Here is a 27026-nt window from a genome sequence, read left to right as displayed (position 1 = left end):
GCCTATGCTGAGGGAAGGTTATGCTATGTCACAAGTTTGCGCTGTCCCTCAAGGGAAGTTCTGGGCCGCCGGGCCATGTAGGTGTGTTCCCAGTCTGCTGTAAGGATGGCTGTATAGGGCATCTTAATTTCCCCCTTTTCGCAGAGCTCCGCATTCCCAGCTCTGGGATAATTAGCTGTGGGTACGCGAAAGGCTATTGTCCATGCCCAGTATTGTGGTGTGGGCACGTGTTGCTGGAAACACTTCCGTAGCACTGCTTTTTTTGGCGCAGCTCTGGGCTGTGGTGCCAGCTCCGGGCAAGAGCGTTCCCAGCCCACCGGGAAGGTGGCTGCAGGGGCCGTGGTTTTTTTTTCCCCTTTTGGCTCACCTCTGCCTTCCTCGCTCTGAGACAATTAGCAGCGGGTGTGTAAAAGGCTGTTTTCCACTCCAGATACTGAGGTGTTTGCACGGCCCGTTCCTGCCGCATTTCACTGTGCAGTTCTCACTGCCATAGCTGCAGCTGCTTTTGGGTTTTTTAAAAAAGAACTATTCCATCTCCAAATACCAACCCACAGTTTCCCCACACTGCAGCGTGGCTGCTGGATATTCAGCAGCTTAATCACTCGTTTCAGAACTCAGACTCCCAATTTCATCAAGTTCATAGTCCCTGTGGATTTTACAGACCTTGTCCAGCTGGTGCTTCGCTGGAACTGGTGTTCTGGGTCACTTTCTGGCTTTTATCTAGTATTTTTCATGGAAGCTTTTTTTTGCCCTGTCTCTCCTAGCCACCATCTTAGGTTCTCCTCCACTTGATTTTAAGCTACATGAGGGCAGAGACTGACACTTTTTGATTACTGTTTTATCTGTCTGGCATGTAGTGGGAGCTCAATATTTAGAATGAAAGAATGAACATAGTATTAGGCAAATATTTGTTCAATGAGAGAAGTTTTAAAAATTGACAGCAGTTGTATCACACCAATACTAGGAGTGAATAATAGGGAGGAATAAGGGGTATGGGATATTCTGGGTTTTCTTTTGTTTTTATTTTTTACTTTTCTTTTTGGAGTAATGAAAATGTTCTAAAATTGTTTTATTCTGGTGGTAAATGCACAACTATGTGATGATACTGTGAGCCATTTATTATATAGTTTGGATAGATTGTATGGTGTGTGAATATATCTCAACAAAATGGCAGTTTTTAAAAAAAGAAAAAAATTAGCAACTCTAAAAGAAGAAATGATTTGGCACCAACATATTCATATGTGTGAGTTCCTTGAAATCATCAAGACTACATTAAATCTGGAAGCATAAACAGGACCTTGTCATCTGACAGAAAAGTGTTCTCTAATTTATTAAGACATATTTAAGATGTACAAAAAGGCATAAAGAGCCACTGAATTGTACACTTAAAAATGGTTAAAATGGCAAATTTTATGTTACATATATTTTACCCCAATAAGAAAAAAGACAAAGAAAAATAAGGTGAAGCCCCTCTGTACCTACCAGTACTGCTGAAGCTCTTGTACATTGAGTCCTCATATGTTCACTTCTCTTCATTCCTCCCTACAAGGTAACCACTGTCTAATATTAATCCAGGAGATTTGTTTGATTAATAATCAGCTGTTTCAATTCCTGTATGTCAGTTGAAGTGCAAGTCTGTTCCTTTGACTGGGCCATATCTTTGCTCTTCCTAGTGTGATCTATAATTCTCAGTTATCTACGCATCTGGTTTCCTTGATTACTTGGTTATCCCAATCAGATTTTCCCAGAGCAGATTGACCCAGGTCTCAGGAGGAGGCTGTATTCAGTATCAGGTTTCCCTGAGGGTGAGACCCAGAAGATTGTCAGACTTCCCTGTGAGTTCTCTCTCTTTTCCTATCCTCCCCACCAGCGTAAAGAGGTGTGGTGTATTTAATTCCCACTGGACCCTGTCCTGGCCAGGGACTGAGGATTTCAGAAGCCAAGCTTAAGCTGTTTCTGTCCCCTCAATCCCCGGCCTTGGGGTCTGAGTTCTCCAAGGGTGGGCCACCACTTGAGCTGGGCGCCACCCTCTCCCCGCCCCCTTTTCTTAGGGAAGGTAAGCCCTTTAGGGAATTGTCTCCTACACTTGAGTTTTTCCTTTGACACTCTGTCTTAACTCTACCCTTGCCTGGGTCAGTGCTGACAGTTGAAAATGCCTGAGGCTTTCTCTAATGAGCTTGTAGAATGAGACTCAGGGAAGAAGGGAAAATGCAAGAAGTCCCCTTTTCAGAGCCAGTCCCCAGCCCTCCAGTTCATGAGGCAAGAACCAGAGTTGTTAACTGGTTCTTTGTGCCCCTTTTGTTGGGTACACAGCCCTTTTCCAGTATTCTGAGCTGAACTGTCTCCGAAAGACTCTGTTTTTATTTATTTATGTATCTTTTTTTTCCATCAGCACCATCTCCTCTCTGTCAGGATGAACTTCCAGGTTCCTTTCCTGCTTACTCTGAGTTTATCTGTACTCATAGCATGTATTCAGTACTCCACATTTGTTAATTGAAACTGCATTTGGAGCTTGGTTGAGTTATATTCCCTTGCTCCTGGTGGGGACTGCTTCTTTTTCCCACAGCAAGGTTTTGCAATTCAGCCTGCCATGCCAGTGAGGGGTGGGTGCCAGCTCTGCAGTTTGGGGAGCTTTACCTACAGTTCTGTGCTGCGATCTCAGCTGTTCCAGCCATTCCTGACTGGTGTACGATGTCTTGTCACAGATGTCCCCCCATCAGTTGTTCCAGACTGTTTTCTAGTTGTTCCTGGCTATTTACTAGATTCTCTAGGGGACTTACTAAATTCCACATCTCCCTATGCCACCATCTTGCCCCCAAAACCTATTAATCTATATCATTGCTATTCATTTACTTAATTTTTTCCATAAGTGTATATATCTATAAGCAATATGTGCTATTGCAGGTTTTCAATTTTTATATAACTGGTATTCTATTGTTTTTGTCTTTAGCTTGCTTTTTATGTTCAACTTTGTTGACTTAAATGCACGTTAATGTATGCATTCTTGTGCATTAGTTTGTCCAGCTATGTGTATTATAGTTTATGATTTATTTACTTGTTCTCCTGTTACTGGACATTAGAGTGCTTGATTCATTTAAACAAAACTGTTATGAAAAAATTTTTTAAATTTTCATTTTGTAACATACAACGTAAAATTTCCCATTTTTGCCACTTTCAAGTATATGAAAATTCTTTTTTATGTTCCCTTGTCTGTAAGAATTTTTATAAGAGTAGAATTACTAGGCTGTAGAGCATGAGCACTTAAAAATTTACTAAATACATCAAATTGTTTTCCAAAATGTCTTTACAGATAGTTTATTATGCCCCAATTCTTGCTGTTGATAAATTCAACAAAAGACTGTTTAAGCCATGACTAATTTATTAGCCTTATTTATCAGCATAAAGTGGCATCTACCTCATTATGTACTTAGAATATGACCTTCGTTAAAGAAACAAGGAATTTCTGATATAGTATTATGAACTGATAGTGGTTACTATGGAATCTGTAACCAATGATTTTATTTTCATTCTTCTCTCTATTATAACAATATTCAAGTCTCTACTTGGAATATATGACATTGTTTATATGATTTTTAGTTGAGTTGAACTAAAACTATTTAAATCAAAGCTCATTTTTATGTGTGTATATCCATATGTAACTTTAATTCAGATGATTTATTTACGTTTTCTGAAATAAAATTTGAACTCTGAAGAATGCAGATTCTGAATCCAATTATGTGGTATAGAGATTTTAAATCCAGGTTGGTATTGAGCCTTATAAGTCTCATTTTACTATGATGGAAGCAGTCTCTGAGTTACCTAGAACTCATTAAAATAAACTCTCTCTCCTGTTGTTAAGTTCCTCAAGTGAGGGACCCACTAATTCCTAAGTCTTTCTGTATTCCTAAATCTTTCAAATTAAAAAAGCTAAACTTGTTGTACCTAAACTTGTTCTTGGCTTGTTAGAAAGGGGCAGCTATAAGAAGTCCGATTATTTTCTCAAAAGTATATCTGCCTATCTATCATGTCTGCTATACTATGTACATCAAACGTACTTGGGAAAAAAAAGAAAAATTCTCTAAACCTTTTATTTCACTATAGAAACGATCTGCCTCATGTGTTTTGTTTTGTTTTTAATTTTTGTTCTAGTTAACGTACATAAACCTAAAATTTCCCATTTTAACCACATTCAAATATATAATTCAGCACTGTTAATTACTTTCATAGTGTTGTGCTACCATCACCACCATCCATTACCAAAAGTTTCCATCATCCTAAATATAAATTCTGTACTATTCTCTAACTCCACTCCAGCCTATATTCTAGATTCTGAAGTAGCTAATCTAAAGCAACAATCAGTGATTGCACCATATACCCCTGGATCTTGGGGAAATAGGTCCTTATGTCCTATCCTGCACCAGTATGCTGCACCAGGGGCCAGGTTTGAGTACCTTACTGCTCCCAGCCATGAGACTGGGGCGTAGGTGACAGTAGCTGCCATGTGGATAATGCAGTTCACTGTTATTTACCACAGTTTACCAGCCTCTTTCTCCCTCTCTTCTCTGGATGCTGCACAGTGTTGTCCTGAACTCTGGAGTTTTGAAATAGTTGATTCAGGTAGTTCCTGCCTGTTTAATAATCGTTCTGGTGAAGAGACTAATTCCTTGAGCTTCCTCTTCTGCCATCTTCCCACAATCCTCCTCTGCCTTATCCTTGAGTTGTCAGAAATTATATTTATTATGCAGATACTATCCTTAGTCATTGATAAAATACTGTCCAGATGAAATCATGACTTTAGGAGCAGTTCTGAATCAAACATAATGCTAATTTCCTCCAGCTCTGTAACAGACTTGAAATTCCCTCAGATTAAAAGAAGACAAATAGATTTTGCTATTTTGTTGCTTCGTTTCTTTGTGTGATGATAGGGAAGAAAGGAAAAAGATGTTTACCAATGAAAAAAATTTAGTATTAAAGAAAAGCTTACCAGTAATTTAGAAAACTACTTTGGAATATAATTATATAGGGAAAAAAGTTTGCTTGGGTTTTGCTTTATGTTTTAAGTTTCTCTGTCTGAGTGATTTGTACCATCTGTCTGTCTATAATTCAGGGCAAAAAACTAGAAGCCACTCTTTTCTCTATCTCCTTCATTCTCCTTCCCCTGTTTTCGCATATCTCCAATTGATTTTATCTCCTGAAGTCCTGACCTACCTCCCCACCTCCCCCCCAACTCTGAGGGATATTTTTTAAAATATTGTGTTACAGGGCTCTAGCTCATTGGCTATAGAAATGAGTATTCCTTAGTGGCTGTACATGGTTGTTGGGTGAAAGACAGGTCTCAGCTCAGTTGATCTTATATACTGGCAGCTCCCTCTCCATCTCTAGCCTCAACACTTTGCCCTAATGGTCTCCATTGCTGGTGCTACAGAAACCCTGAGACACTTGACCCTGGCCCAAGCAGCATGGACAAATTTGGAAGCTTTTATGGATGGTGACCTCTCTCACACAAGACCAGGCTTTTAACTTTCCTTCCTTTTTCCCAATAAGCAGCCTTTCCATGTTTCCCTGATGAAGGGAGGAAACATAATGACAAGAGTGCTTTAACTGTAATTTCAATGATATTGCAAAGAAGGAAAAAATTATTGGTCATCCTATCATCTACATTCAACCACTTTTAATATGTTCTTACAACTCTTACTTCCACACAGTTGATAATTTTTTTTTTTTTTTTTTTTGGTTAAACCAGTTTGGTAGCATTTAAAAAAAAACTGTATTATACTAACAGACATACAACACAAGATTGCCCATTTTAACCACATTCAAGTGTACAATTTAGTAGTTTTAATTACATTCACAAAATTACCCATTAAACCACAACTCTCTTCCTGCCCTTGGTAACCTATAAGTCTTATTTCTATGAAAGTTTGCTTCTTCTAGGTTTTCATATAAGCAAGATCATATATAATATTTGTCATTTTGTGTCTGGCTTGTTTTCATTCATTATGATGTGTTCAAGATTCATCCATCCATATTACAACATGTATCAGAATGCCATTCCTTTTTTTTTCCCATCATTTTTTTTAAATTAGAGAAGTTGTGGGTTTACAGAAAAATCATGCAGAAAGTACAGTCCTCATATATCACCCCCATCCCCCCCAACCCCCCCCACACACAGTTTTCCCTATTAACATTTTTCATGTGTGGTATCTGTTTCAATTGATTAAACAATATTGTCATAATTATGTTATTAATTATAGCCCATAGTTTACATTAGGGTTCACTCTTTGTGTTGTATGGTTCTATGTTTTTTTAAAAAAATTTTATCTTGGTAACTTATATACAACCTGAAATTTCCCATTTTAACCACTTTCAAATATGCAGTTCATTGGCATTAATTGCATTCACTGCCATCACCACTATCCATTACCAAACCTTTTTCTGTCACCCCAAACAGAAGCTCTGTACCACTTAAGCATTAACTCCCAGTCTCTACCCCACTCTTGCCTTTCCTTTTTATGGCTGGATAGTATTCCATTGTATGTATATATCACATTTTGTTTATCCATTCAGCTGTCGTTGAGCACTTGGGTTGCTTCGACTTTCTGGCTGTTGTGAATAATGCTGCTATGAACATAGGTGTATGAATAATCTGTTTGTGTCCCAGCTTTTACTTGTTTGGGGTTTATACCAAGTGTTCCGGTTTGCTAATGCTGCTGTTATGAAAAATACCAGAAATGGATTGGCTTTTATAAAGGGGGTTTTATTTGGTTACAAAGTTACAGTCCCAAGGTCATAGAAGTGTCCAATCTAAGGCATCAACAATAGGGTGTGCCTTCACAAGAGAAAGGCTGTTGGCGTCCTGAAAATTTCTGTTAGCTGGGAAGGCACATGGCTGGCATCTGCTGATCCAGGTTGTGTTCCAGCTCCTCTCTCAGCTCCTGTGGGTTCTTGGTTCTTTCTCCCAGGACATTTCTTTCTAAGCGCCTGAGGATCCTGTCTTAGTATATTCCGGGGCAAACTGTGGGCTTCATCTCTTAGCTAAATGTCCTTCTGTCTGCATCTCCAAGCATGTTTAAGCATCAGCATCAGCAAACATGTCTCCAAAAGTCTCTCCAAAATGTCCCTCTCAGCTGCTCTGAGTTCCTTCTGTTTGTGAGCTCTTTTATAGGACTCCGGTGATTGAGTTAAGGCCCACCCTGAATGGGCAGAGTCCATCTCTCCATGGAAATAATTTAATCAAGCATTTGGTCCATGGTTGATTGAGCCACATCTCTGTGGAAGCAATCAAAAGATTCCAACCTAATCAACACTAATATATCTGCTCCAAGAAGATTGCATTAAATAATATGGCTTTTTCTGGGGGACATAATATATACAAACTGGCACATCAAGTAAGATTGCTGGGTTATATGGTAATTCTGTTCTCAGTTTTCTAAGAAAGTGCCAGGCTGATAGTCACAATGGCTGCATCACAATTCTACAGTACCACCTACAATGTATAAAGGTTCCTATTTCTCTGCATTCTTGCCAGCTATTCTTTTCTTTTTCCTTCTTTCTTTTTTTTAAATAAGCATCATCCTAGTGAGTGTGAGGTGGCCTCTCATTGTGGTCTTGATTTGCATTTCCCTGATGACCCATGATGTTGAGCATCTTTTCATGTGCTTATTGGCCATTTATATAGCTTTAAAGAAATGTCTATTCAAGTCCCTTGCCCATTTTTAATTGGTTTGTCTTTTTGTTGTTGAGTATAGCAGTTCTTCATATATTCTGGATATTAAACCCTTATTGGATATATGGTTCACAATTATTTTCTCCCATTTTTGTTGGTTGTCCTTTCACTTTCTTGTAGTGCCCTTTGATGTACAAATGTTTTTAATTTTGATGAAGTCCAATTTTATCTACTTTTTCTTCTGCTGCTCGTGCTTTTGATATCATATCTAAGAAATCACCATTAAATCCCAGGTTTTGAAGGTTTACCCCTATATTTCCTTCTAGGAGTTTCATGGTTTTAGCTCTTGTATTTAGGTCCTTAATCCTTTGAGACTTTTTTTTTTTTTTTAATATAGTGTCAGTTAGGGGTCCAAGTTCATTCTTTTCCAAGTAGATATCCAGTTTTCCCCACACTGGTGAAAAAACTATTCTTTCCCCAATTAATATATTTGGCACCCTTGTCAAAACTCATGGATGTGTGGGTTTATTTTCTGAACTATGAATACTGTTTCATTGTTCTATATATGTGTCTTCAAGTCAGCACCACACTGTATAGATTACTGTGGCTTTCTCATACATTACTAAAGTGCGAAAACTCCAACTTTGTTCTTCCTTTACAATATTGATTTGGCTACTTGGGACCCTTTGTGATTACATATGAATTTGAGGATCACATTTTCCATTTTTGCCAAATAGGCTGCTGGGATTTTGATAGTTAACATTGTCTTCCTGTCCATGAACATGGGCTGTCTTGCCATTTATTTAGGTTTTATTTTATTTTTTTCAGCAATGGTTTGTCGGTGTACAAGTTCTTCACTTCCTTGGTTAAATTTACTTCTAAGTATTTTTATTCTTCTAAGAGCTAATATGATGGGGTTATTTTAATTTCCATTTCAGAATATTCTGTGCTGGTATAGAAAGACAACTGGTTTTTGTGTGTTAATCTGGTAGCCTGCAACTTTGCTGAATTTGTTTTTCAGTTTTGGTAGTTTTCTTATGGATTCTTTAGGATTTTCTACATAAAAGATCATGTTATCTGTGAATAGAAATAGTTCTACTTCCTTTTTTTCCCCCAGTTTGGATGCTTTTTATTTCTTTTTCTTGCCTAATTGCTCTGGCAAGGACTTCCAGTCCAATGTTGAATAGCAGAGGTGAGAACAGGCATCCTTGTCTTGTTCCTGATCTCAGTGAGAAGGCTTTTGGTACCCTCTGTCATGTAAAAAGGTCTCTTTCTATTTGTTCTTTTCTAATGTTTTTAACATGAAAGGGTATTGAATTTTGTCAAATGCCTTTTCTGGATCAATTGTGATTTTCTTCCTTCATTTTGATAATGTGGTGTAATATATAGATTTTCTTATGTTGAACCACCTTTGCTTTCCTAGTATAAATCCCACATTGTCATGGTGTGTAATTCTTTTAATATGCTGCTGGTTTTGATTTGTTAGTGTTTTATTGAAGATTTTTGCATCTGTATTCATAAGGGAAATTGGTCTGTAGTTTTCTTGTGTCTTTATCTGGGGATAGATAGGATAATCTATCCTATCTATTAGTTAGTATTAGGATAATGTTAGCCTCATAGAATAAGTTAGGAAGAATTCCCTCTGTTTCAATTGTTTGGAAAAGTATGAGAAAAATTGATGTTAATTCTTCTTTGAATATTTGGTGGAATTCACTATTTAAACCAGTTTTGAGGCAAACTGCCATGTGTTTTGCTGCCCCTTATTTTTTCTTTTTAATCAGTGCTCAACACACAGCCCTCTGAAAGGGTGCTCCCTAAATTATTAATTACTTAATTACACATTTTTTGTGTTTGTTTTTGTTTTGTTTTCATTTTTCCTTTTTAAATAATTGCAAACTTACAGGAAATTTGCAACTATAACAGAAATTCAGAGAACTCTAATATACCCCAACCCAGATACCCAGATTTACCAGTCACCAACTTTAAACATTTTGTCTTCTCCTTCCTCCCTCTCTTCCTAATTTCGTTTTATTTCTTTTCCTGTCTGTCGGCTAAGCGTTTAAGAATAGGTTGCATATATCATGCTTCTAATTACACTTATGTTTAAATTTATTTTAATGTCCTTTGAATTCTAAAATATATATATATTTAGTGGCAAAACCACAAGAGCAAGGAGCCAGAAGACATGTATTTTAGTTTCAGATTTATCATTTATAAATTTTGCCACAAATGCAATCTATTTCATATCTTTGACATTTTTTTAAGTCTGCGAAATAAGAGTATTAGTTTATCTTTAAATTATCTTTGTTTAGATAATTAGTTTATCTTTAAAATATCTTTGTGCAGTGATCAAGCAGTTATGAATATGAAATTTGATCATAACTGCAGGAGTGTTAAGAGATGGTAATGGTTGGAGTGGGGATCTTGAATAAAGCTAAGATCTTATAGATTGGGGGTCTGTCATCTCACTAGAATGTAAGTCCACAAGGGTAGGAACTTTGTCCATTCTGTTCATCCATGTATCTCTAATGTCTAGAATAATACCTGTTCAATATTTCAGTTTTGATGAATGACCATTCCAAAGCTTTATACTGTATAGTATACAGGCGTATCACTGCCCACTGTTTATCATATTTGGAGTCATTTCTGCAAAACTCTATTATCCAGTCTGAGAATATGACTTTTACAAAATAGCTTCCTTTCTGTGAAACAGAGGTTTTGTTCCTCCCACAATTCAGAACATTTTTTAGGTTTCTTCTCTAGTATGAATTCTCCAGTGCAGAGTAAGGGCAAACATTTAGTTGAAGGATTCTACAGATTCATTTATTTCTAGTATAAATTTTCTGGTATTCAGTTAAAGCTCAGCTCTTGTTAAAGTTTTTCCCACATTTCTTATGTACTTAGATGTTCCAAGTGTGTTTTCTCTTTTCATTAAGAAGTTTTATTTTCATTTAGAATGCTTTTACACATTTATAGACTGTCTCCCCAGTGTGAGTTCTTTCATACTGAGCAATAAATGACTATAATTGAAGGCCTTTCCATATTTGTTACGTATGTAGGTTTTTATTTATTTTTAAATTTTCTTTCCTATTAAGAATTCTCTAATGCGCCATAAAGCTTGTATTTATTCTGAAGGCATTTCCACACTCATCGCACCAATGCGATTTCTTTTCAGAGTGAGTATTGTGTTATTGAGAACAGGTTCAATTTTAACAGAAAGCTCACCTGCAATCAGGGTTTCTCTCCAGTAGTAATTTTCTGTCTTAAGTAAGGGATGAACTGTACTTGAAATCTGTAATGTAGTCATTACATTGGTAATGTTTGCCTCTCTTACAAGGTCCATGTGTTCATGTGGTGGCTTGGAGCTACATATGCCAGAGAAATGTGTTCTTAATCTTAATTCCATGAGGTAGGCTACAAGCTTGGAACACAGAGGAAGGTTTTTGATGAATTTCCCAGGAGAAGCTGGGTGGCTGAAGTAGAAATGGAAATGCTTCCTTCTGACTCCTGAAATTATCAGTTCTCCTACAGTGGATCTTTGTATAAGCAATTGCCTCTGCCTAGAGTGAATACCTCTCCTTGTGGCCTTATGTGGACCTACATTTTGAGTCTCCTTTTATATTTGTGAGACAGGCATGTGTATTGATCACAGGAATGACCTGGATTATGAATAACTGATTCTAGTTCATTGCTTCATTTCTGCAATTTGCACTCGTCAGTTCCTCATCTAGCCTACCCCTAAGAAAACAAAGCAGGAATAATCTCTTCTACCTCTGAAGCCTCATAGTACTTTTTGCATTTCTTATAATTATGGGGCATTGTGTATGCCTTGACATTCCCCCATCTCTCCCATCATCCAGGAAAACTTTTTCCGTCATGAGCACAATAATAACCTATATTCATAAAACCAGCCAGTTTAGGGCATACTTTATTGGAAACTCTATCAAAGGGAAAAAATAGCATAAGGACTGCTTTCACTGTCTCCAGGGTTCTGGGTTATGTATTCTTCTGGGAACAAGAGGAGGAAAGGAGGGGACATTCACTTGCCTTCCTTTGTCTTTGGCCCAAGTTATGGCATTCTAAATTCATACCCGCTTCTGCTTTGCTAAGGGATAGTCCTGCCTCAGTAATGCAGAGACCGCTGTAATGCTGCCTGGTGTTTTGATTTTCACTGACTCAACTTTTTCCTCCTCAGCTTTTGTAATCACAGTTTCACACTGTTGCCAGTGTTTTTAAGAGGATTTGTTTTCAAAGGGATCCTTAAAAAAGGTTTCGTTGCATTAGAGTTGTTAGATTAAACCTATTTCTATTAGGTTTGTTTGATGTAATCTCTCTGGAAAAAGTTGTTTCCTTGCTTATCAAAAATTAAATATGATATAAATGGCTTATAGGATTAATGACCTTCTTTCAACAAAGTATGTTTTACCATTACATTTTTCATAATGGGAACAAATTATTTTTTCAAATGGAGCAGGTGTGTTTATTTCCTCTCCCCAAATAGATTTACAGATATTCTTAGGACAGGGTTTGAAGCATTCCTGGGCCACTACTATGCCCATAGATATTCAGTAAATATTTAGTGGCTGGAATGAATGAATTGATGTTTGCAATTCTAACATGGAACATGGTTAGGAGCTGAGGGGACCTAACAGGAAACATGAATAAAATGAATCTTCAAAACAAAAAACAAAACAAAACTCAGATCATGAATAATTTTAACACTGACAGGTAAAAATACAAAACGTACTTCTCAGAACTCCAGCTCCCCTTCTGTAACATGAGAGCAACAATACCATATAGAGTTGTGGGTGTTAAAAATGGTTTCATGACTGAGGAGGCCTCAAACAAAATTGGTACACATGCTTGGCATTTACCTAGCTATATGGCTAGTTAAATTCAATATTGTCCTTCACCCACAAATCAATCCAAGATTTTACTTTCTGTGAACTATTTTCTAGTTTTAACCTTGAAAAGACAAGACTGGGTTTTCATCTCCCCTTCAGCTCTGTCTTTTGCTGTCCAATGTGAGATCTCGAGGCCTATGTCTACATTTATGGTCTCAAGGCTTCTAGTTTAACAAGAAAGGAGTCCGTTCACTGGTGACTAATCTGCCAGTCTTGCTCTCAGAGTGACAAGTAGAAGTGCCCCTCCACCAAGAGCCCCTTGCACCCATCATTTTACCTGGCACCACCACCCCCCTTCCATGCCGTAAGCTGTGCCCCACCAGCTGCACACTCTTTACGTCTGTGGAATTTGACTTTTGCCTTCAACTGGTGGCATGATCAACCCTTCAAAAAACATGAGTTGTCTATTGTTTAGACATCAAAGACACTCAGTCTTTCTGCCTCTTTTCAAAGTGTGATTTTTGAGATCATTTGAGGACAAAAAAGAAGTGAGAGAATACTAGGTTTATTTGACTTATATTTAAATGTGATAGAAAATACATATCGACTGAATTAATACTTTTAAGGATGGGTTACATTTTGTCCATTAGGACTATCCCCATGCTAAAATGAGTTTGAAATGATAGCATCTCTAAATTTCAGAACATAAATGCAGTCCAATTCCTTCCAAGTTCAGTGACAAAACTCAAACTAGAACAAAAAAATAGCATCTAGGTTGGCCCTGCTTTATCGACTAGGTAAGAATAATGTGTTATCAGAACACCATCTTAATAATCTAAAAATTGCTAGCCTCAGCCTAATATGTATACAATATAATTTTTGTAAAAGAGAGGTACTTCTAAAACACTTGAAACATTCTAATATGAATTGGCAAAAAAAAAAGTCTTATAATCTTGCTTACCTTATTAATTTATTATCCCCCTTCTTTTTTTTTATTTTGAAATAAATTCAAAGTTATAGGAACAGTTGCAAAAACAATACAAACCCCATACACAGAGCTCCAGCATACCCCCCTCCCCTGAAACCCCAATCCGCCAACTTTAACATGCTGTCACATTGCTATTTCTTTCCCTCCCTTCCTCCCTCCCTATCTATCATCCATCATCTATTGCTGTGTCTTCTGAGCATATGAGAGCCAGCTGCACACATCCTTGAACAAACACTATAGTTCACATATACACTTCCCATGAACAAGAGAATTCTTTTATGCAATCCCATTAAGTGCAGCTAAGAAGTACAAGAGATTCAATAATGATACAAAGCTTACATTTTATATTTCCTTTTCCTTATGTCTCAGCTGTGTCCTTTTGAGCCTCCTGTCCTCCATCCTCCAGTCCCATCCAGGTTCATCCTTGGCATTCAATTGTGATCTATTTAGACTGTCTTTTTTATTTTTTTTTTTCAATTGTGGAAACATATATACAGCCTAAATCTTCCCATTCCACCCCCTTCCTAGCCTTCCATTAGTGGGATTAATTACCTTTAGAATGTTGTAATGCTCTTTCCCACTATCCATTACTAGAAATTTCCCTTCACCTCAGACAGCAACCTTACACTCATTTCTTAACTCCCCATTGCCCCTTCCCCCATTTCTCTCAACCCAAACTCTACTTTTCATCTCTATGGTCATATTCTCTGATAATTTCTTTGTGTTTACTGTGGGGCTTAAAATTATCCTCTTAAATCCATAACAATCTTGTTTTTCTTTGATACCACCTTCACTTCAGTAGGATACATAAACTATGTTCCTATACTCCTCCATTCCCCCACCTTTATATAGTTCTTCTCAAGAATTACATATTTTACATTGAGTCCAAAACCACTGATTTGTCATTAGAGTTCATGTATTTTATATCACAAAATAGTGGAGTTACAAATCAAAAATTATTGACTTCTATTTGTATTCCACTGTGGTCAGAGAATGTGCTTTGAATATATTCAAAATTTTTTTTTTAATTTCCTGAGGCTTATTTTATGTCCCAGCTTATGGTCCCTTCTGGAGAAGGATCCGTGATCACTAGAGAAAAATGAGTGCCCTGGTGATTTGGGATGTAAGGTTCTATATATGTCTGTTAAAATTTTCTATATCTCTTTCTCCTTTCTTTGTTTCTCTGTCGGTAGGGCTCTCTTTAGTATCTGAAGTAGGGCAGGTGTTTTATTGGCAGTCTCTCAGCGTTTGTTTGTCTGTGAAAACTTTAAGCTCTCCCTTAAATTTGAAGGAGAGTTTTGCTGGATAAAGTATTCTTGGTTGGAAATTTTTCTCTCTCAGAATTTAAAATATGTCATGCCACTGCCTTCTCGCCTCCATGGTGGCCGCTGAGTAGTCACTACTTAGTCTTATGTTGTTTCCTTTGTATGTGGTGAATTGCTTTTCTCTTGCTGCTTTCAGAACTTGTTCCTTCTCTTCAGTATTTGAGAGTCTGATCAGACTATGTCTTGGAATGGGTTTATTTGGATTTATTCTATTTGGAGTTCACTGGGCATTTATGCTTTGTGTATTTATATTGTGTAGAAGGTTGGGGAAGTTTTCCCCTAACAATTTCTTTTGAATACTCTTTCTAGACCTTTACCTTTCTCTTCCCCTTCTGGGACACCAATGAGTCTTAAGTTTGGACTTTTTATTTTGTCTGTCGTATCCCTGAGATCTGTTTCGATTTTTTTGATTTTTTTCTCCATTCTTTTTTTCTGTTCTTTCATTTTCTGTTCTGTGGACTTCTAGCACACTGAGACGTTGTTCAGCTTCCTCTAATCTTGTATTGTGAATATCCAGGGTCTTTTTAATTTGGCCAACAGTTTCTTTTATTTCCATAAGGTCTTCTATTTTTTTATTTACTCTTGCAATGTCTTCTTTGTGCTCTTCTAGGGTCTTCTTTATGTCGCTTATATCCTGGGCCATGGTCTTCTTGATGTCCTTTAAATCCTTTGCCATGTTTTTGTTCCTTGATTGTAGTTCTTTGATTAATTGTGCCAAGTACTGTGTCTCTTCTGATATTTTGATTTGGGTGTTTGAAATTGGGTTCTCTGTATCATCTGGTTTTATCATATGCATTAAGATTTTCTGTTGTTTTTGGCCTCTTGGCATTTGCTTTGCTTTATAGGGTTCTTTCAAGTTGTAAAAAAAGATACCAGTCTAATTTTTCAGAAACACAAGTTGGTGGCGTACGCTTTCTCTAACTAACCAGCAGATGGCATCTGCGAGTCACCTATACCCCTCAAGTCAGTTCTCCTCAACCTTGTCCCCACGGTGTGTGGGGAAATGATTCTTGTGGGGTTCAGTTGGTGAACTCAGTTTGAGTGTGTTACTGGAGCCGTCTGCCCTAAATGTTGGGCATGTGTCCGAGTGGCCAGGGAAGAAGGGCAGCTTTAATATTCAAACCCCCCAGGTTCCCAGAGATTCAAGGCCACCGCAAGAGTCTAAGCCTTCATTTCATTTCAGCCCCAGACCCTCTCTCTTGCTGACCCACAAACCACCAGACTTGGCGTAGCATCCCTGGGTTTTCTGAGTGGGCCCCCTTTCTCAGCTGTGATCTTCCATGACCTCTGATGAGGGAATGCTGTGCTACATCACCAGTGCACGCCATCCTTCAAGGGAAGCCCCAGGCCGCCAGGCCGTGCAGGGAAGCTCTCAGCCTGATGCAAAGATGGCCGAACGGGGCGTCTCAGCCCTGCCCCCTCCTTGCACAGTTCCTCCTTCCCAGCTCCGGAACAGCTGGCGGGGCTCTGGGCTCTGGGCACGGCCCCGGGCAGGAGTTTATCCAGCCCTCCGGGGAGCCAGCTGCTAGCCGCGGGGTTTCTTTCAGCTTCTGGCTGTCACCTCCATTCCCCCAGCCCCGAGGGTATCTGCAGCGGACTATCCTCCAGGCCAGACACCGAGAGGCCGGCTCAGCCCTCTCCTGCTGTGTTTAACTGCATGTTTCCCACTGTCACAACTGCAGCCGCTCCTGGGTTTTTCCCTTTTTTTTTTTTTTTTTAAAGAACCAGTCGGTCTCCAAACACCAACACGGCAGCGTGGCTGCGGGTCTTCCAGCCAGCTTACTCACTCGTTTCAGAATGCGGACTCCCGGTTTCACCAAGTATACGGCCCCTGTGGTACTAGCAGACCTTGTCCAGCTGGCACATCGCTGAAACCGGTATTCTGGGTCACTTTCTGGTTTTTATCTAGTATTTTTCATGGAGGTGTTTTTTTTGCCCTGTCTCACCTAGCCGCCATCTTAGGTTCTTCGCAATTTATTTTAAAAGATATAGATAGTTAGATCTGAGAGAACTCAGCAATTATCTGTCTCTAATCTTTTTAAACTCATTACTTCTCTGTACACACACACACACACACACAAAACGTAAATGTTTTAACCTACTCTTAAGGGAAAATTGGTCCTTGGCCTAGTAGATTTGTGTGTCTCTTTTATAAATAAATTGTAGTATAAGTAATGGAGATGTTGGGACATTTTTTTTATCCTCAATAAGTAACTTTTTTGAAATTTGAATGTTTTCTGGTACAATTTGGAGTTGAACCCAGTAGCTCTTCTTGCAAAATGCCCATTATCAAATGAAATTAGAATGCTGGTGACCAGACAGTTTATAAGGGCATCAGTCAAGTTTCTGGGTGACTGATAGAAGAAAGTATAATAAATACTCTGATGAAAGAACATTCCACACTTTATTTATTTGCTCTAGAGGTCAGTAAAGTTAGTCATTTGTATCATATCAATAAACAAAGTACAAAGAATAGATAAGGCCCTCCTTTGTAACTGGGGTACAGTAGAGATCGAGAATGAGTGCTGGTTAAATGAGGGAAAGTATATAACAGGTAACTTCTTAAAACATTTCTGAAAAAACTTAAAACTGAGTAGTAAATAAAAATCATGAGCTATTTCTGACAATATGTATAAAGTACTTTCTCTCTACAAGCTTTCTTTGTATTTGCCAAGAGACTATGATCTTGGCAGTGTCCAAACCTCCAGTATCAGGAATATCATAGATCTATCCTTGTTTTCATGTAAATTATCATCTGCATTAGAATTAAAATGTGAGCAGTCCATAAAGAATATGGTGAGGGATTTGAAGAAAGCAAAGAAGAATAGGAAGTCTTGAAATTTTTTCATGTAAACGAGATGGAGCTCTTTTGTCAGTTCATGTTATTGCTGCTGATCCTCAGGAACTTCCTTAGTATACTAAGGTAAGACTTAGATTAAGACTAGAGGAGGTAAAGAAGAAAATTGTTTGGGAGAGTAAATATATCACAGCACCAGTTGTAGTAGAAGATAGCTCCTGCTTTTATCTCTGATCGCATTATGGAGACAGCTTGATATTGGGAGGAGTGGGGAGGGGAAGATGTGAGTACATTAGAAAAGGGAAGAGGTATTTTTAATTTAACATATTACATTGTATTTATATAGTTTCAAAGCTCTTTCTATTGATTAAAAATACAGGAATAGTGATCTCTTCATCTGTGGCTGACTGAGAGTTCTTTCTAAACAGCCATATAGGCTTAATGCTTATAGATATACTGTATTCCTTTAAAGCTTTCCACTTTTGAGCATAAAGATACCTCAGAATAATTATCTTCCACTTGTGAGGAATCCTCCCTCTCCCCCAGTCTTTTACTTCCAACACTTTTTCTTTTCTTCTCTCGATCTCTGTCCATATACTGGTCTATATTGGCCTTTTCTCTTCTTCTGTCTATAGGTACCCCTACATCACCCATAGAACAGTACTTTTAAGAGTGCTGAAATCTACAAGATGAAATTAGATCAAGAATTTCACTTTACAGAACAAATCTAGAAGACTTAAGAGAACCTGTGACTCCTGTGAAATTCAGTAATTCTTTCATAGGGTAGGTAATCATCAGTTGTGCTTCCAAAATAAACATAACTGAAAATTGGGCTTAACAGTTTCATGGTTCAGAATGAACTCATGAATATTCTTTCAAATGCAATTTTAAGGAACATTAAGAAATTGCCTTTATATATATCTGAGTTACTATTTGAAGATTTTTTGTCACTGCCTGATTTAAAAGTTATAAATCAAATCCATTTGAAAAAATTATGAGTTATCAAGGCTGTTATATTTCATTTAATCTTTGCTAAAATGGAGGCTTATTTATATAATGTACTCAACTTTTTAAAAGTCTTATTAAGTTAGACACTGAAAAAACATTCTTTGAGTAACTAAGTGTGTCAGTTTGAAACTGTTATGAACCCTGAAAGAGCCATGATCTTTTAACCCAATCTTGTTGGGTGGAACCTTTAGATTAAGTGTTTCCATGGAGATGTGACTCACCCAACTGTGGGTGAGACCTTTGATTAAATTATTTCCATGGAGATGTGACCCCACCCATTTTGGGTGGGTCTTAATTAGATCACTGGAGTCCTTTAAGATAGTTCCGGGACAGAAGGAGCTCAGAGAAGCTGAGAGAGACATTAGGAGAGAAGCTAAGATATGTAATCCAGAGTTTGCCCCTGGGAGAAATTAAGAGCCAACCCAGACCCAGATGCTTGGAGAGACAGACAGAAAGATACCTGGAGATGCTAAGCTAAGAGAAGCAGCCCAGAGTTTGCCCCGGAGAAGCTAAGAGAGGACCTCCAGATGCTTAGAGAGAAATGCCCTGGGAGAACAAGCAGGGATACCCAGGAGCTGAGAGAGAGAAACCAAGAGAGACTGAAGCCCAAAGACATTTTGGAGAAAGCTATTTTGAAACCAGAACCCAGAAGCAAAGGACCAGCAGACGCCAGCCACATGACTTCCCAGCTGACAGAAGTGTTCAGGACGCCATCGGCCTTTCTTCAATGAAGGTATCCTCTTGTTGATGCCTTAGTTTGGACACTTTTATGGACATTTGTGAACCAATAAATCCCCTTCATAAAAGCCAATCCATTTCTGGTATTTTGCATAATGGCAGCTCTAACAAACCAGAACACTAAGTTTGCTTCAACTTTCAATGTTTATGTGAAATGTTTTAATATAGAATAACTCTTGAGCAGGTTGACAAGCTGTCAGTACTCAAGATGACATTTCGTGACAGAATTTATTTCTTAGAATGTAGTATAGTGTGACCTGGAGGAATATCCTAGAATCTAAGACTAAAAGAGATAGAAATAAAGGGAGAAGCAATTTTTTCTCTTTAAGAAATTTAGTGACTGTTAAGTAGAGATGGACCAGAACAAAATTCCTTTAAAGCCAGGTAGTCATAAACACATGCCAAGGTTTAAGAAGAAAGTAGTGGATGAGTTCCTGGAGTCCCAGTGCAATCTCAGCTTCATAATACTCTAAATGGATTGTTACTGTTGTTTAACTGTTTATTTTGAGATAATTATAGATTTACAGGAAGTTGCAAAAATAGTGCAAGGAGGTCTCATTTTCCCTTCACCCAGTTTTCTCCTGCAATTACATCTTACATAACTATAGTACAATATCAAAACCAGGAAATTGACATTGGTACCATAAGCTAGTGTTTAGTTTTGTGCCAGCCTATTATAGCTGTAAATTCACGTAACCCCCACCTCAGTCAAATACAGATTCCATTATCACAAAGATCTTTCCCTGGTGCTACCTCTTATAGTCACACCCATTCCTCACCTCTCCCACCATCCCTAACCCCAGCCAACCACTCATCTCTTCTCCATCTTTATAGTTCTGTTGTATTTGATGGATGAGTAATGTAACTTGTTTCAAAGGGGAAATGTTTTCTGAAACAGAAATTACCATCTTATGAGGTTAAAAAAGAAAAAAGAAACTGCTTGTTTCTTCATGTTTTCTTCATAATGGAGGGCTCCAATGGAATCTTAACCCATCTGCTTCTAAATTATGGAGATACAGATCTTCTCTCTCTTTTTTCTTTTAGTTTGCTTTCAACAGTTGCCTTAAAGGGGCAAAGCATTTTTTCATCAAATTAATAATATTGAAATTTTCTAAGAATTGGATGAATTTCTCCAAAACCTCTTAACATTTATTACTTGAGAAGTAAGGAAAGCATTAAGTTTTTTTAATGTAAAAAATGAAGCCATAGTTTACTTAAAACATTTATCTGGATGCCTTATTTATCATATTGATGAAGATGGAATCAAATTAGTTGGAATGTGTAAAGCACTTAGACTGTTGTCCGACACTTGGTAATCTCTATATTAATGTTTATTATTACTATTGCTGCCTTTATAAGACATCTGTTCTCAGGACGGGAAGAACTTTTTAAGTTCAAAATCAGTAGATGAAATTACACAAGAAAGGAGAGGAATATCGGCTGCTTTAAACAAGCAGATAAACAAAAAACATTGCCACGTGTGTACATAAAGAAGATTGGGAAAATGTTTACATTGGATTTCTTTGGGTGGTAGATTTATAGGTAATTTGCAGCCCTCCCCATCCCTCTTTACTCTGTTTTACAGCAAGCATAATTAATCTCACAGTGGGGGAAATTAAAGAATAAAATATAGAAAGAGAATTGAATATACCCAGTTTTTATAAGATTGTTGAAAAACTGACTCATTGCTGATGGTAGCATAAATGATTCAGTCAGGAAGGCAGTTTTGACAGATATAAAAGCCTTGATAAGGTTTATATTCTTTGAATTATTTTCATACTCTTTGACTTAGTGATTTGACTTCTAGGAATATATTTTTAGGAAATAATCAGAAATGTCAGAAAAGGCACAAGGATATTCATTATTTATGGTATAGCATTACTTATAGCAGGAAAATGAAATCAGCTTGATGTGTAAAGATATATAATTGGGTTTGAATTTTATATCAAATGGCTACTTTGAGTGGCTTGATAAATTTGATTGTAATTTAGTAAAGATACTTGATCATAGTGTTAATATACATTTGGAAATTATATTAATTGGTTTAAAAATTCAGTATTTGTGGATTTAATTATAAGAATTTCATCCTGAAATATGGCATCATTTATAGGGTTGTATAATTAGGTTGTGATTTTAGAAAGAACAAAAATGTTTTATACCAGTTTAATGTTTTAATATAGCTATCATAATGTCATTTTTTTTTTGTTAATATAGTATCTACCACTAAATATTTTCTTTCTCTTTAAGAAAGTATGTGAAATGAGCATATATCTAGGCTGAGCACCCAGCTATTTTTTTACTGCATGGTTGCTTCCATCATTTTATTTTTCCCTTCAATAATTTTGAATCTAAAACTTGTAATCTAGTAGTTTTGAGGTTAAACAAAATACTAGTTCATGTCTTCAGAACATTCATTACTGTATTAAAGTGATAATGATAGTCTTTTTCTCCCAGTATTCCACATCTCAATTGCTCAAGCCAGAAAGAAACCTGGGAATCTTAGGACTTCTGGATACCTCATCCTTAGCTCACACCAAAATGAATCCAATTCTTGACCAAGTCCTGCCTGCCACTAAAATATTTTGAATCTACCACTTTTTTTTCAATAAGCACTGACATTGCTCTCATCTAGGGAACAAAACCTTTACCTTGGAGTATTGTAGTATCATCCTAACTCTCCCATAATTCACTTCATTCCTGTTTTTTGTTTCTAATTTCAAATTAAAATTTTTATTAAATTATACATGCCCTATGTTTAAGAAGTCAAATATTTCCATAAGACAACAAAATACAGCAGTACCCTAGGCCAGTTACTCCCACCCTGCCAGACCACTCCTTCCCTGGAGGTACCCCCATTTGCGTCTTTTAGTTATTCCTCCTTGGAGGAATTTATGTCCATTTTTCAAGTAATGTATCTAAATACTGTTTCTTGATTTTTCAATTTTAGATATGCTTTATTGACTCTACTATAGAAAATGATTTTGTTCTCCTATATTCTCTTACCCCTACATTTGCACAGTTCACTTCTCCTCTTTTTCCCATATGGTTGTATCATATTTTTGACTATGTAACTATTTACAGTTGAGCCATGAGACTATACTTAAGGTACTCAAATTCTGTTTCCCTTGAGCTAATAATCCACTTTAGCTTTCTCTGTGCCTATCACTAGTTTTCTGCCAGAAGTAAATGTCTCTTCTTGGTATCTTCAAACATCTCAGGTGTTGTGTTTCATCTTTCGAAATCTCTTTCTTAGAATCTCTGTCTTCTTGCTCCTCTCTGAACTGTTGTTTATAAGTTCTGCTTATAGCTTTGTCCCAGAGTCTCACTTTACTATCAATCTTGGGATTCCCAATATTTTCTTTCTGTGTTGGTCCCTCAATTTCCTGGATCCCATGTCTTCCTTTTTCTTAGATTGCAAGTTTGTTTTGTTCGAGTTTATAATCTAGTAGCCTTCAGAGAATGGATACATAGAAGATAAATTCTCTGAAACTTTTATGTCAGAAAATATCTGTAGTCTACTTTCACACTTAATTGATATTTTTGTTGAATATAGAATTCTAGGATTTTGAAGGATTTATTTCAGTTGCCTTTTAATTTCCAGTATAGAGATGTCTTATACCTTCTGATACCTGTTTGTTTGTTTGTTTTTTTTACCCTGTATGTGATTTTGTTGTTGTTGTTCTGTGTTGTTTTTGAGTCTCTGAAAGGTTTTTTGTTCTATTTGCAGTATCTTGCAATTTCTTGATGCTATGCTTAAGTCCTTTTTCTTTTTTTTCTTTTTTTTCTCTTTCTTTTTTAAAATATGGTGCTGGGTAGTAGGCAGGCCTTTCCTTTTTTGGTTCTGAGACATTTTCTTGAATTATTTTTTTATGAGTTATCTTTTTCCGTTTTCTCTATACTTTCTAAAAATCTCTGTTATTCAGATGTTGACTTTCATGGACTCTTCTAACAAAAATATTTGGGCTCCTATTTCAAGTTTTTTGTTCTAAAAGATTTTATCACCTTTATTTCACAACCTTTCTGTTGACTTTTTAATTTCTGTTATAGCTTTCATTTCCAAAATTTCTGTTTTATTCTCTGAATATTTTTATACCTTTCCTGATTTTGGTTAATGAGTACTGTTCCTTTACTTATCTAAAAGAACTCCTTTATTAGAGGTTTCTTCAAATATCTGGGGTCATTGGCTGTCAATTCAGAGAGTAAGGTAATTAAAAGCAAATTGGCAATTCTGAGTAAATGACTGGGGTTTGACAACAAATGGGCTTGCAGAATGCTCAACTTTCATTATCTGTAGATCTTTCTTTCTGGGATTCAAATCTCTTCAGAGAAGAATCCTCCAGTCTTCTGCCTATGAAGTATAAGCCTCACTATCTATGTACTCATAGCCAAGTGGGGGGAACTGAAGGGGAGTGGAGTGTGAGTTCTTTCCTATTTAGTATATAGCCTTAATTAATCATCCTCACATTATAAACCTAAATGCTTTTTGTTTCTTGATTTTCCAATTGTTAGATTTGATTTATTGACTCGACTATAGAAGATAATTTTGCTTTCTTAAACTCTACTACTAAAATTTGCTTTTGTGTACAACTGAGTGGTTATATTAGATATGGTCCTATTAAAATAAAGCAGTGCTAGAAATGGGCAAAAACTAATGTCCTGAAATTCTTAATATAACAAAAAACTGGGCTATTTGTTGAATATAAGTTTCACCTTAATTTTTCAGGAGCTTTCAAGTTGTGGATGGAATAAAAAAGAAAAATACAGTTCCGCGCCAAATGCAGTTGCCTTCACAAGAAGATTTAATCATGTGAGTTGTTTATAAATTTTAATATTTTAGTTTCTGAAATTTGATTCTTCAAGACGTTATTTTGCATTAGAAATAATTAAACTTTTTGTGTCATTTCTGGAACATCTTCAGCTAATATCTCTTCTAATATGATCTCTTGGTTTTTCCCTCTGGAATTCCTATTGGAAATTTGTTGAAACTTGCCATTCCTTTCCTATTTGTCTCTTGACCTTTCATATTTTCCATCTATCTCTTTGTACTACATTCTGAGTGATTTTCTCAGATCTGTATTTCAGGCCACTAATTCTCTTCAGATGTGTCTTATCTGACTTAAATCTATGTGTGCTTTTAAACTAGCATCATTTTCTTTTCTCATTTTTTTAATTTCTTAATTCATTTTCAGCATTTTATTTTTTATTTTTAATGTTAAATGTTTTTGTTTGGGTAATAGCTATACTTCTGTTTAGTGAAAATTTAAACTCCATATCCAGTTGAGGGCAGGTCTCTTGTTAGGAATTCTTATGGAAGACTTAGTTTTTCTCCTTGACCACCCAACACAGGGCAGATAGAATTCTCTGTTGTCTCTGTTTCAAGTTAGTGTGATGCCCCAATACATCCCAGAGTAATTTTGGCAGAGAATAAAAATATATTTGCAAAGCCAAGGGACTGGGAAAAATGTGGAAATATTAAACTCCCCCACCTGGGGAATTAATGATATTCTCACAAGCGTTGGGGACTACCAATTTATGAGGCCAAGCCCTCAATCCTGGGGCTTGCCCTTATGAAGCTTGTTACTGCAAAGGAGAAGCTAAGCCTGCTTAAAATTGTGCCAAAGAGTCACCCCCAGAGAATCTCTTTTGTTGCTCAGATGTGGCCTCTCTCTCTAAGCCAACTCAGCCAATAAACTCACTGCCCTTCTCCCTACATGGGACGTGATTTTCAAGGGTGTAAAATCTCCCTGGCAATGTGGAACATGACTCATGGGGATGAGCTTGGCCCTAGCATCATGGAATTGAGAAAGCCTTCTTGGACCAAAAGGGGGAAGAGAAATGAAACAAAGTAAGTAACAGTGACTGAGAGATTTCAAATACATTCAGAAGGTTATACTTACGCATGATATAGATATCCCTTTTTGGTTTTTAGTGTATTGGAATAGATAGAAGGAAATACCTGAAACTGATCAACTGCAACCCAGTAGCCTTGATTCTTGAAGACAATTCTATAACTATATAGGTTACACTGTGTGACCGTGTGATTGTGAAAACCTTGTGGCTCCCACTCCCTTTAATCCAGTGTATGGACAGAGGAATAGAAAAATGAGGACAAAATGTAAATGATTAATAGGGAGGGATGGGGGTAATAGGATGTTTTGGGTGTTTTTTTTACTTTAATTTTTATTCTTACTCTTTTCTGTGGTAATGAAACTGTTCAAAAATTGATTGTGGTGATGAATACACAACTATATAATGGTATTATGAACAATTGTGAATGTATCTCAATAAAATTGAATTTTAAAAATGCGTATAGTATAACTTTTGACACTTTCTGAGAAGTAAACCTTGTTAGAAATGGGGAGAGTTATAGCCACTTGTAGCCCAAAGATAACAAGTATTAAGATGTCTTTGTAAAATATATCCATTTTACATTTGCAAATACGTTTTTAAACTATATACAAAATATATACATTTGACTGTTTATAGATGAAAATTGCAAATAAATTCTGAAGTATTTCTCATTTTAAAAAGTGAAGAAATATGAGGCAGTGGCATTTAAAGTTATCTTTTGTGCTAAGATTTCTAATTACATCTTGTTTTTCAAATTTGTAAAAGTTTAGCTTTTTTGTAGTGCTTTGATTTTATTTTCATACTTCATAAAGTGCTTTGATTTTATTTTCATACTTCATGAATTAAAATGTTGTATACCTATTATATGATAAGCAAACTGTTTTCAGTAGAGTATTTTAATGTTATTGATCTAGTCTGCCTTCTGATAAATGATTTTTAGTGTTTTTAAAGAAATAAAAAAGATTAGGTTTCATTGAATTTAAAAGCATTGCATGAGTTCTAAAATGCAGTGTTAATTTAATTTTAGAATGCTAGCTTAAATATATTTTTCTCTTATATTTCATTTCATTTTTGTCAAACCAAGAAAACCATACTTGGGATTTTTCACACTTATGATTCTGCTCAATGTAAATAAATGCCGAGAAGGGATTATACAACCACAGAAAAACATACTATAAGTAGCATTTTTTATGATGTCTTATCTTAGAGACTACCCAATTCTGCCAAAATGTTTCAAAATACAACAACAACAACAAAAACACTTAAAATATTTCTTGGTATTGTGGTGTATGGGAATCCTATATTTTATGCATGATTTGTCTGTAAACTCAGTTCTCTAATAAAGGAAGGGAAAAAACACACTTGTATTTGTAGTGTATTCATGTCGCATTCCTCTGGTTTTATTGTGTTCTCCTATCAAGTTGTTTTCCTTGAAAATTTATATCAGCTTTTACAAGTTAAAAATTATAGTGTATATGTATGTACATGCACATATATTTACCTTTGTTTATCTATATATGAAGAGTATGCAACATTTGAAGATTGGTTATATCTTGGTGGTGAGCCAAAGGAAAGAGAGAACATGATTTTTTTTGAGTAACTTTTAGTAGTTCATCGTGTAGTTCTTGTCATTAGTTTGACCCCAGCAAGTACAAAATTTTGCTCTTTAACTATTTTTAATTTTTATTTGCAGGTAAGCTTTTGGGTTGTTAGAGAGATTCTTCATGCTCAAACATTAAAAATTAGAGCAGAAGTTTTGAGCCATTATATTAAAACTGCTAAGGTAAGAAAAACTTATGTTTTTGTTTTG

General features: G+C 36.5%; 1 protein-coding gene across 4 annotated transcripts in view; it reads left to right on the top strand.

The window, feature by feature from the left end:
• Positions 1-27026, top strand: part of RALGPS2 (Ral GEF with PH domain and SH3 binding motif 2) — a 214576-nt gene that overhangs the window by 86121 nt on the left and 101429 nt on the right. For all 4 annotated transcript variants that reach the window (XM_037825267.1, XM_037825268.1, XM_037825270.1 and 1 more), the window contains exons 5-6: positions 24090-24173; positions 26910-26999. In XM_037825267.1, the coding sequence (XP_037681195.1) occupies positions 24090-24173; positions 26910-26999 (174 nt within the window). The remainder of the gene's footprint in view (positions 1-24089; positions 24174-26909; positions 27000-27026) is intronic.

Source organism: Choloepus didactylus, chromosome 2 (assembly GCF_015220235.1).
Source record: "Choloepus didactylus isolate mChoDid1 chromosome 2, mChoDid1.pri, whole genome shotgun sequence".
Taxonomy (NCBI): Eukaryota; Metazoa; Chordata; class Mammalia; order Pilosa; family Megalonychidae; genus Choloepus; species Choloepus didactylus.
Note: the sequence above shows the minus strand (reverse complement) of the source record. Positions and strands in the feature narration are given on the sequence as shown.